General features: G+C 36.7%; 1 protein-coding gene across 1 annotated transcript in view; it reads left to right on the forward strand.

Moving 5' to 3' along the window:
- USH2A (usherin) overlaps positions 1-12,117 on the forward strand; it is a 380,108-nt gene that overhangs the window by 295,605 nt on the left and 72,386 nt on the right. The window contains exons 51-55 of the mRNA XM_065679870.1: positions 2,798-3,021; positions 5,324-5,534; positions 5,925-6,122; positions 6,825-6,979; positions 8,794-8,992. Coding sequence (XP_065535942.1) covers positions 2,798-3,021; positions 5,324-5,534; positions 5,925-6,122; positions 6,825-6,979; positions 8,794-8,992 — 987 coding nt within the window. The remainder of the gene's footprint in view (positions 1-2,797; positions 3,022-5,323; positions 5,535-5,924; positions 6,123-6,824; positions 6,980-8,793; positions 8,993-12,117) is intronic.

Genomic DNA, 12,117 nt, shown 5'->3' on the forward strand with positions numbered 1-12,117 from the left:
TTTTTTAAGGTCTTGAATCGTAGAATTTTTTCTTGTGCCACTATATACCTTTTTTCAGAGTCTGTCCTGTAAAAGGAGATGTCTTGTTCGTTTCACATTACTCTTTTAATTGACAGTTTCTTAGGTTTTCTTTTTCGCCCCTTGTTGGGCTAATTTAGTGGGGTGACCATAGAGACATCTACTGGCAAAGGCTGGCAGTGATGCCATTGTATACACACCATACCAAGCCCCGTGGCTGCGCTGTGATTGTCAGAGTTGTCCATTTCTGTCTATAAAGGATAATGTCAGCTAAAACCACTCTTGGATTTTCTCTTAAAGAAAAAATAAAATAAAGCTAGTAAAATACCACAATCCTGACATCCCAGACTTATGCTTTGTACTGTTGTGGTTCCTGATTGGTAATAGTTGCAATACCCACGTGTAAGCCAAGGATTTTCGGAGTAGTTTGCAGTGTACACTGGCTCTGTATTTTGCTGATCCTCTAGTCTGGCTCCAAAGGCTAAGCCTTTTAATACTCATTTTTTTCCTTTTTAAAGCATTGGTTTTGCAGATTTACTAAATTAGTAATTCATCACTCAGCTCTGTTTGTAATTTTTTTCAGTTGCTGGGGATGAGCGTGAAATAATTGTTGACAGAAATCACTGTTAGCAGGAAGTGTCTTTTCCAGCCTATGCATTTTCTTTTTGCTCTAATGCATTATGTGCCTATGAAATATAAACATATAAAACATGACAGACACATTCCAGCTGATTTATAAACAAACCATTTGTATTTTTGTATTTTGCTGAATTCAGCAAGGCTTGTAGGAATTTCTGGATCCTTAAGCAAATTGAATAAAGTGATTTTTAGAAGGCAAATCAATCCATCAATATTACACGGTCCTATTTTGGGGATGTGTTTTTGGTGGTTTGTTTTTTGTTTGTTTTTGTGGGGTTTTTTTTGAGCATATTTAAAATTGTACATTTGAGGTGTCAAGGTTCGGGAGTCAAGTGCTACATGTGATAAATTAAACAAAGGTCAGAGGCTATGCAATGCAGTTTCAGAAGATTGTCTACCTCTGCCTTTGCAGCTCATTCATGCTGAAGTGATGCACTATGGGAATTACTACCAAACTCTGCTCTGCAACATCTGCTCTCCCTAAGTGAGTTAGTGCACGTCAGACATCTTTATGTCAGAATATTGCAGTGATGGATGCAGTCTTCAGAAAATGCTGCATAAAAATCTGGTGTGCTGTTCTGGCCATTAAGTGAAATTACTATTTAAATTAATGGCGCTGTCACAGTTTATCTGTGCAAGGAATGAACGCTGATTAGGGTATTAAGTAATTAGCAATTTATCACACTGGAACAAGGTTGATAATAATTAAAGAAGTAATGGTTTACCAAAGAAACTAGAAAGGGAGTCACTTCTTGTTATGTGAGTGAAATCTTGGCTGAAGAAATTAATTCAGTTAAACAAAGATGAGGTTCGTTGGGAAAGAATACAGTTTTGTTCCAATAGGAAAATAGTTCATTATCAGCATTTTAGTTTGCCTGTCAAAAGTCTCTTGGGGTGGAGTTGCTTATTAGTATTGAATTGAGTCATTTTCTGTGTTAATTCTCTACTTAAAATTAGTAGAATCCTAGGACAGTTTGGGAAAAAGGTGTGATGAGGAGGAAGTATTTACCTCTTGGAGAGCTGGTGATCATGGTTTTATTGCTGTGAATAGAACCAGCCGTGAAAAAAGGGAAGGTACGTAAGTAACATCACCATTTTCAGTCATTCCAATGACTGCAATGAAATGCTCTGAATGCTTTAGCAGGATCAAGCTCTTAAAGAGTAACTTTCATTATGTATGACTTCCTAAGAGAGATTTGCTGCAATAAATGACAGCGAGACAAGCAGCCACTTTTGCATGTGTTTTAAATGCCTACATACTACAGAAAAACTATGTCAAAGACAAACTGCATTATAGATGTAACAGTATATTACAGCCCTGGTTCTCCATGTGATATCTTTCTAGCTGAATTAGTTACAACACTGATTTCATTGCCAGTTATAGAGGTGTTTGTAGCATTTGGTTCACAATTAAAATTTAACCCATTCTTTAAATGTGGGGTTCAACACCAGTATTTCACAGGTGCAGAGTGATTCATGTGAATACATATATTTTATATAGATAAAAATGATCAGCTTTTAATTTTATAATAAAATTATTAAAAATGCAAATTATATTTAGATATTAACTTCTCACAGAACAGTTCTTTGTATTCGCTGTGGATATTTGGCAAGTCACCCATTCGGTTCTACATACCTGGTATGAACTCCCACTTTAAAATATAAAGTAAGACATGAAACATTCTGGAATGCTCAGATGCACTATTGGAAGACTGCCCAGCTGAGGGGGGGATGAATGAGACCTGACTGGAAAGTACATGGGGAAGCTTTCCCATTTTCCACATTTCTAAAAGGAAATTTTCATCAACAATCTGTCCTCACCCTGTTGTGCACAGCACCTTGCTATGGTATTTCATAGCACAGGTTCTTCCAGAAGTTCAGCAATGGTGTAAGTTGATGGTAGGGGATCCCTGTTTATTCTTCTAATTCTTGATTGTTTTCAGTAGGTCTGGAAGTCAGGACACTTGCTTCAGTCACCTCACGTTCGAATTTAATCTCACGTTAGCTAAATCTGCATAATTCCAGCTGCTGATGGTTTTATGCCAAGCTGTATTGCATTCTGAGCTTTCTCCTTTCTTATCTATTTATTTATTTACTTACATTTCATATTCAGATATATGTTTTTGTTTATTCATTTCAGGGATGTTCTGCTGTGGGCAGGAATACGTGAATAAATCAGATACCATATGCTGCTCAGGTTCCAGCGGTGAGTCCCTAGCACATGTTAGAAAGAATGAGCAAGTGCCAGTAAAATGCTGTGAAACTGAACTTATTCCAAAGAGCGAAGAATGCTGTAATGGAGTTGGATATAATCCTTTGAAATATGTTTGCTCTGACAAGATTTCAGCTGGAATGGTGATGAAGGTAATTGATAGAAAATCTCTCGGTAGCTCTGATTTCACTATGGAAAGAGAAATACACTGTTCATAACTATTTTTCTAAAATAGGAATATAAAAAATCTTGTGTGCATTATTCATTTTCACATTACATCCATATTAATACCAAATGAGTTCACCATGATTGATGTTATTGCAATGAATTCTAAAGGAATTAATAATGATTAGCTGCCTCTGTGAAGTGTTGCCCGGCACTTCAGATTAGTACAGCAGCTAAAAGCTGGCATACTAACAAGACTGACATGTATAGCCAGTTTCTGTTTTGTGACCACTGTTCCTGATGATGTTCCTTAAATGGAAATTAAAATTGAAGTGGCCAGTTCTGAAGTATAGAAATGTTATTACATTTCAATTTTGACAGGCAGTATTACTATAAATAAAATAGTACTATATAAATAAAAATAAAACAATTTATATTTTCTTGATGGACTTAATCCTGATCCTATAGAAAACTACTAGCAATTTTGGCATAAATTTCAGCAGTAGTGGGATAGGTTCCTATATAACTTTTAGCAGCGAGGGTACTATGTTTTTGGTACCTTTTGTGCCTAATGAATTGTATAGTTTATTTTTACGTCTGAGTAAACCAAGCATTATAAAGGCTAATTCCACCTCTTCTGAGAGTGGCCAGTGATTATAGGTGTTGGCATGAGACAATCTGGCCAAACTTTCAAAGCTGTAAAACCTTGCAAATTCGATAGAAATCTTCGAGAATCAGCATCCTGCTGTTATACCTACACTGTAAAAATATTTTTAACTGTTATTACAATTTTTGTGTAAGCAAATGAACATTCCAAAGGATGGAAGCCCTGGTTTTGTAGATGTTTATTATTTCATGTAGAGACAGGGAGAGAGTGGGTGAGAGTGAGAGAGAGAAAGAAAGAGAGAGAGAGAAAGAGAGTTTGATATTATGAATTGTGCAATATGGTAATCAGATAGGTACTGTAAAAGTAAAAAGAAAGCCAGACCTCATCCTGCCACATACAGGTGTTTCTGTATCATTTTCATTCATCTGCTAAGTTACTACAGAAATATTTCTTCCATCTTCTCCTTTTAATGTCAAGGTTTTCATGTAATTTCATTTTCAGACTGAATAATTTTCTTCTAGAGAAGATCCAAGTGTTGTGATGAGTCAGCTACAGTTCCCACATGCACTGTATTAGTAGTTCATGGAAGGCAAGAATAGGTTAATGAATTCTGGTAGATAACATGCAAGAGCCATGCCTTAGGTATAACATATAAACAAAGGCAGCACTTTGTATTTCACTTACCCACAGTGGGAAAGAGATTGCAGTGCTAGCTTTCTGATGTGTGTAAATTTACCGACACTAAAAGAATTGATATTCTGAGGCATAATCTGGAGCTACTTTATATGTGAATCCAGTCCGTCTATATTGTACATCCTATATTGATATTTATTACAATGTCATTTTTGTAAAAGTGCCAAGTTTGGGGAATTGAATTAGCTTAAGTTCATAATCAGCTAAAAAACTAATTTCTAAAAGTAAATTAACAAAGCATTAGATAGAATCTGTTTGGTTTTCCTTCAAAAGTTTGGGGTCTCATGGACAGAAATATTTGTAGCAAATATTGCAGTACATTTCTTCCTGAAACAACCTATTTTTTATGAGAATTATTGCTCTCTAGCTTATGGTTTGGCAAAAATACTATTTCATGAATTTTAACAGAAGCTAGTGAATGTTCAGCATGTATTTCTGTTTCTGTGAATCGTTCTTTATGGGTTAAATTTTATATCTTCGTCAACATTTGCAGAGGTCCTCTTATTGCAGCAAAACTGCTGTTTAGGAGGGATGTGGTAGAAGACACAATTTATATAGGCCATGAATAGAGTCCTCTGCCTTAAAAGCTGCCAAGGAATTGCACAGAGCCCTCTTGCGTACTTGGCAAGTTGTATGAGGGGCTGGGAATTAGCTACTGATTTGCCACAGGATATTGGCTTTGCAGGAGCAGAATGTTCAAAATCTTGGATGAAATCCTGTTCTCAGGATTCTAGACTCTTCTGTGTTCAACAAACCCAGCCACTGGGAATTCCAGTGGTTAAAATTTGTGATGTTTTCATCCAAGGACCCTACAAAAAAAATCTATTTCTTTTAGACAGGATTATAAAAGCAATAATGAGCAAAGAGGGCAGACAGACCAAAGGCTGAAATAATTGTATGTTGTGTAAAGACAGAGAAATACTAATGGAAGCATTTCTAAAGAAAGAAAGATGCAGTATACATGTTAACACTGAATGTGCATTCCTTAGGTAAAAGAAGAATGCAAGGCTAATATTCTGTGCCCTTTATCTATGGAGGCAACAGCACATTGTGGCAAGTGTGACTTTGATCCCAGGGAGAATATCTGTGTGTGGATAAAAGGTTCACAGAGTGCTACAGAGAAGGAGATAAAGGAAGGTGTGTGTCCAGCTGAAGAAGAGACTGTCTACACAGGAAGCCCAAAGCAGTATTCATTTACAGGTAATGATAAGTGGCGTATCAGACTGCTGATTTGCTAGTCTGTTTAATTCACTCTGAAGAAAAAGGTGTCCTAAATGCTATCAGGTATTCTAATTAAATGTGAAGCAATTGTGGTGAAGTAGCATTCTTTAAGAATTAATCTGTGAATCAGGACAAGATCTTCAGGGAAATGACATGAGTAGTAAGTTTGGTGAATACCTAAGGTCTAAACTGCTTCCACAAAAGTTGATAGAAGCATTGCTAGATCAGAAAATGGCCCTGACTAAAGGAGGAACTTCCATATCTGTCTTTAAACACAGAGGTAGTCCCATAGCTCCAGGGGAAAAAAAATGAAGATTATTTTGTATTTGGTAAAACTGAGACGATCCATGTGTAACTTTCTTTTTGCAGACCTGAACCTTGAACCTTTTATCACATATGAGTACAGGGTGGCTGCTTGGAATAGCTATGGAAGAGGTTTCAGTGAAATTAGCAGAGCTGTCACTAATCAAGATGTGCCACAGGGTGTAAGTCCACCAAAATGGGCGAAAGTGGATAACCGGGAAGACATGATTTTGCTAAACTGGGAGGAACCACTTCAACCAAATGGTATTGATACATGTTAAAACCAGAGTAGATTCTGTTTGACTGACAAGAGTTCCAAAATCACAAAATGTTTCTTAATTAATCACTGTCACTGGCGTGTATATATTCCTAAAATTCTGCAAAAATTATTTCCTTTATGTTGAGATGATTTTCATTGCAAGTAAGAGTAGAGTCTACCTTCACAGAAGGCAATTTAGTATGTTTCTAAGAAGTGTCCAGAAGTCTCTTTTGAGAACAGCAAATATGATCATAAAATTACAATCATGTTACAAAATATTTGGGGGGCTTGGAGGTGGGGGTGTGGGGTTTATACTCATGTTTCTTTCAGGAAAAATTGGTTATGATTTTCAAATAGTGAGAAAGCTTGGAAGACATCTCAATCAAAAAAATGAGATCTTCTGAGATGGTCAGGTTGGATGGAGTCTTGAGTGACATGGTTTAGCACAAGGTGTCCCTGCCTCTGGCAATGGGAGCTGCAGCTACATAATTTTAAGGTCCTTTCCAACCCTAACTATTTTATGATTCTATGTTGATGTAGAGATAGAGGCAAGTAGATGGTAATTGACATTAGCCACTTGAGCAGGATAATTATTACAGTGGTCACCTAGATATTTTGTTTAATATCTCATGTGTGCAGAGTATAATAGTATACCATCACACAGGATTTCTCAGTTGACAAAAGGGAACATGTTCTTTCTGCAATAGGTCTTATTCTTCACTACATCATTCTCCGAAATGGAATCGAGCATTTTAGAGGAACAGAAATGAGCTTCACAGACACAAGTGGTGTCCAGCCATACCAAGAATACTCATACCAGCTGCGAGCCTGCACTGTTGCTGGCTGCACAGACAGCAGCAAGGTTAGTGAATTGGTCTTTATGGAAGTGGTGCCAGAATTTAATCAGCCAGTGTGCTAACATTAAAATGCTTTTGGAAAGGTGTAATTTGAAGACATGCTGATTATTGAATAAGTGAATAACATCAATAATCTTATTTGGATTCATCTACTGATGGGTGATTATTTGGAACCTAAGGTTGATACAAGCAAGCAGCAGAAGAAAGCAGTGTCTCAGTCTCCTGGCAAAGCTGAAATTGCACTCTAGGTACAGATGTTTGTTAAAAAGAAAGCTGTACATGATAGAATAGAGTAAGGAGTATTAAAATGCACTTCCTCTAAGCCTTAAAACTAAAGTTTTGCTTCTCACTAGGAGGTCTGTAGCCTCTTCTTCCTTGCTGTTTTTTAGTTTAGCTGCTTTAGCTCTAGTCTGTCAATTTGTTCAACAACCTTATTTTGAGCATCCTTGCACTGTATTACACTTCACTGGCTTTCCATGTCTACACCTGCCTTGGACTTTACGCTTCCTACACTTCCTTTGCCTGCCTCTGCTTCAGTTTGGAGCAGACACAATCTCTTCCCTGCTTTTGTCACTGCTTCATTGCCTGCTGTATCAGTTTAAATCATAGATGCCTCTCACCACCATTGCTATTTAACCAGCTCTAGTTTCTATTCTACAAAGTACCTGCCATTGGGAAAAAAGCTATTTCTCAAGCAAGTGACCTCTTTTTCACAGTAATATCCTTGCCTCTATGACAATGGATTTTTAGGACTGCAAGTGGTCTACGGTCTGTGAGGCAGAGACGAGGAATAATGACTGTGCTTTGTAATTATAATATCTATGGGATATTACATATATGTGGGGTTTTCCAGGTGTTTAAGTGTTTCTCTTATTGGTGCAAGTCTCAGGCAAAGTATAAGAAAAGAAACACATACAGAGGGATGGAGATAGGCACATAGTCCTCTATGTGCATGCAGAGCTGTGGTCTGGAAGCTCTATAGGCACAGTTGCAGCAACCATGTGCCTGAGCTAATATATCTTGCTTATTTCACTTCCCTGTAATTAAGAATCTTACTGTTGCAAACACTGAAGTCTGCAAGTAGGGACTGATTCCAACAAATGCACTAAGACAATATATTATAGAGGGCCCATTTTATATTTACAACATAATAAAAATACTTTATGGCTGTAATAACAGAAAAAGTGATTCTCAAAGAGAAAAAAGTCTGACACTTATTAAACCAGTGTAATTTGGAAATGCTTCTGTAGGAGATGGTAGAGATGTGTCAATAGAAAATTAGCTTTTTCCTTTTCCTCCTATTCTTTTTTTTCTTTTTTTTTTTTTTTGTAGAAAGAGATTAACAAGTGCGAAGTTATTCTGTCATTCAGAATCTTTGGTTTCCTTCCAAAGATACGGACTTGCAAATAGCTACAATAGAGTTCAGATTGCGTGGAATAAATGGAGGCTCAGCCCCATGTTTACTGGTGCTTAAAATACATGAAATCAGGCAGTTAAAATGCAGAGACACTGACAAACCATATGGAAGTGAGTTATCAAGAGTTTTGAAGCAACCCAGTTTTTGTTGTTTCATCCTGTGCTACGCACTGCAGCTAAAACACAGTGAACCTGTTGTGATGAACTGTAGGCATAGATTTATATAATGTATTCAAGGTCAGATTTCATTGTGAAAAAGGAGGAAAAAAGCAACTAGTTCTCCAGGCCCTTGGTAATGATATGCCAGCCCAAACAACATTTTAAAACAAAAGTGACATTCTCATTGATCATGGTATCTAGTGTACTATTACATTAAATTGCTGTTTAATTCATATGTCTTCAGGTAGTTGCAGTCACTGTCCAAGGAGTCCCAGAGAGCGTTCAGCCACCAGACGTCAGTGCTTTGAACTCAACAGCACTACGTTTAAGCTGGATTGCACCCAAGAAACCAAATGGTATCATCAAAGAGTACCAGATCAGTCAAGTAGGGAAAGGTCTGATATACACTGGTGCTGCAAGCAGAATGCAGCACACAGTATCAGGTAAGGAGGAAGAGTGCTCTGGCAGGCTAATGTCCTGTCCTTAGATATTAGACAGTATTAATATACTAAAAATGCTACTTGTCTGTAACTTTTAAATCCCCAGTACTAGGCACAGTTTAGAAAGCTTTATCATGACTTACATTAGATTTTGTTTTTTTTTTTTTCAATCTTTTTGATTTCTGGCTGCTGTTTGTTAAAATACTAATAGATTTCATTTCAAAAATATAGAAGAAATCTATCCATCTCAATTCAAGATGCATGCTGTGCTTGAGGTCTCAGATATTCTGTGTAGGCTTCCCATCCCTTCACACATATTCAACTTTCTCTTTTACCACCATTAATGTTCAGAAATGCAGTTGAAGTCACCAGTGCTGCATTGAATGTATAACAGTGTATAGCAGTGTTGGAGCAGTACTTTATGCCTGGGATAATAAAAAGGAAAAGAAGACAGAAAGGGAAAGATCCTGGATTCTGTTTATAACCTTATTTATTGCTTAGAGTAATTTTCTAAGTACTTGGTGAAATTTCACCAGCGTGTGTGTGTATCTGAAAGACATTTTAGTTGAGGCGTTTTGGGGAAATGTTTAACTCAGTCCTCAAATGTATTATTTTTACCTGTCCAATTCTTATTTATATTTGAACGTTACACTGAAACAACACTATTAGAAATGTTTCTGTTGAACACAAAGCATTCCTAGCTGTCATTTTTCACTCTGACCTCAGGCTGCTCATCATATTTTTGTTGTTGTGATTTTTAGGAATTCATAAATACATCATTTTTTCCTTTCCTTCCCACCCCACCCCTTCCACCCCATCTCTGATTATGAAACTTAGAGACTTATATATTATTATTATATAATATTATATATTATACTCATCATATGATAGCCACCCAAAGAGCAGAAGTTGACTTAGGACACATAAAATGTGTCAGGCATATATGGCACTCTCAGCCACCCCTCAAAGCACAAGTTCTGGATCCCTTAGTGCTTTAAAAGACATCATCCTTGCTGTAGTCACTCACAGAGGAGTAAAGGTTTGCTGTTCCTTTTTGACAGTATCGTGCTTAAGTGTGAAATTCATCATCAGAATATTATTCCTGTGTCCATATTCAGTGCTTCTGGACATGAGATATTAACTGTATGCCAGTTTGTGATAGGTGTTTTAGAACTGCTGTTGTAAGTTTATACTTGTAAAGAACACCTACCTACAAGGAATGATCTGTCAAACCCATTGAAAAATACTTCTTGTGCTCCCACTTCCTTCCCAAAAGGCAGTTATACCTCCAGAATAATTGAAATTTTAATGCAAAAAATACCAAACGAAACCGCATTCTGAGAAACAAGACTCATTTTAACTTTTGTGAGCCTGTTCCATTAAGCCACTGCCCAATGTTACCATGTTAAGACAGGAGTGAAAAAAGCGATCATTCTTCCTGACAGTCTTAAATCTTGTGCTGTTTTCTACAGGAGCTTACTTGGGTAGTAATGTGGAATTCATGGCAGTGATTTAGCAATATGGATAATTGTTGCTCTCTAAATTAAAAGAATAAGATAAAACAATCAAATTTAATTCATACATAACCTCAAATGTTTGAACTGTTGTCTTTTTCCCTGTGGATGTATGTTTCGATTTTCTTGTCTTCCTTTTCTTCCTTCTCTCTCCCCTCCTCCCAAAACTGTATGCTTTTCCCTGAGCAACAGTTGAACATTAATGAAGCTCTAGCATTAATATTTCTTGAGACTTTGAATCTAGGGTCTTGCAAATAACAGACACCTTGCCACTGCACCATTGTCTTGCTGCTTATTTTTAATTACATCAAAGCTTTGGAAACATGATCCCGCAAATGCTTTGTGGGAATAGCAGTGAATGTGCTCATCATGTGAAATCCATAAATTGCTTATAATCCTCTCAAGATGTTAAAAAAAAAAACATTAAGTAATTGAAGACAGGAAGTCCTCAGTTAATTATTTAGAGGTGTTATCAATGCTTTAAGCAAACTGAAGCATTTTGTGCTATCTCACTGAGTTGAATGCCACTGGGACCTAGGGCAGCAGCCATCATCTTCTCATATTCTCTAATGCAAACAGCACATGGCAGCTTGTCAATAAAAGACCTTTTTATATCATTTATTACTGAACACTTCCACTACCCTGTACAGAACAATTTGGATGACAGTTATGGCATTGTTTCACTTTGTGTTACTACTGCTTTACAAATGGGCCTGCTAATGCTTTGTAGTAGGGCCAGGCAGAGGGTAAGACTGAAGAAAATAATTAGGGAAATTGTAAAAGAAAGCTAAGAGTGCCCTCTTCAGCAGAAGCAGGTGGATATATAGAAAAGATTTTCCTCAGCTCCCCTTTTTTATTACATTAAAAATAATAGCTCAATTAAGAGGCTTTATTGAGAATTCGTAGGATCAATCATCTTTAGGTAAATGCTGAACAAGACCATTGATGTTTATCTTAGTGAAACAAACACTATTAACATATACTTTATGACTGAATGGTTTGAAATTCTTTCATCTGAACATATTCTCCATTTCAGGGTAGTGAAAATAAAGAGATACAGAAATATTGTCACCGATCAACTCTATCTCCATGCAACACTGATTTCATTAGTAATATTTATCTAAAGGAAACTCTTAGGGGTGGAGGGATTGTGTGAGGCTGTGGTCAGCAATCTGACATCCTCCTAAGTAAAATTCCCACTGTGAGACCCAGGAGCATTATTCTGGGAACTGATTACTGACATTGCTGGAGCCATACCCACAAATGGAGACAAACAGTATTAGAAGGAATTGATTTGACTAATAGAACAATGCATTCTTGAAAAAAAAACCCCACTCTTTCACAGCCTTTTGGCAAATGACAGTTGCTGCAATAACAAAATAGAGTGCTCAATTAAAAACCAAAAAGATAAAAACCATAAACCCACAATAATAGACCACAAAAGAAAAGAAGTATCCTCTAGTGAACAATCAAGCAGAGAAATTGGAAAAGCAAAATGCTGTTTATGTTTCTAGATTATCTTAGTTGTTATTTTTATTATTAATCACCTACGTAGATTTGCACAGAGCTTTCCAAAGCATGCATAAGACAAGGCATTTAATGCAAAGCTTTAAT

This window comes from Lathamus discolor, chromosome 5 (genome assembly GCF_037157495.1).
Source record: "Lathamus discolor isolate bLatDis1 chromosome 5, bLatDis1.hap1, whole genome shotgun sequence".
Lineage (NCBI taxonomy): Eukaryota > Metazoa > Chordata > Aves > Psittaciformes > Psittacidae > Lathamus > Lathamus discolor.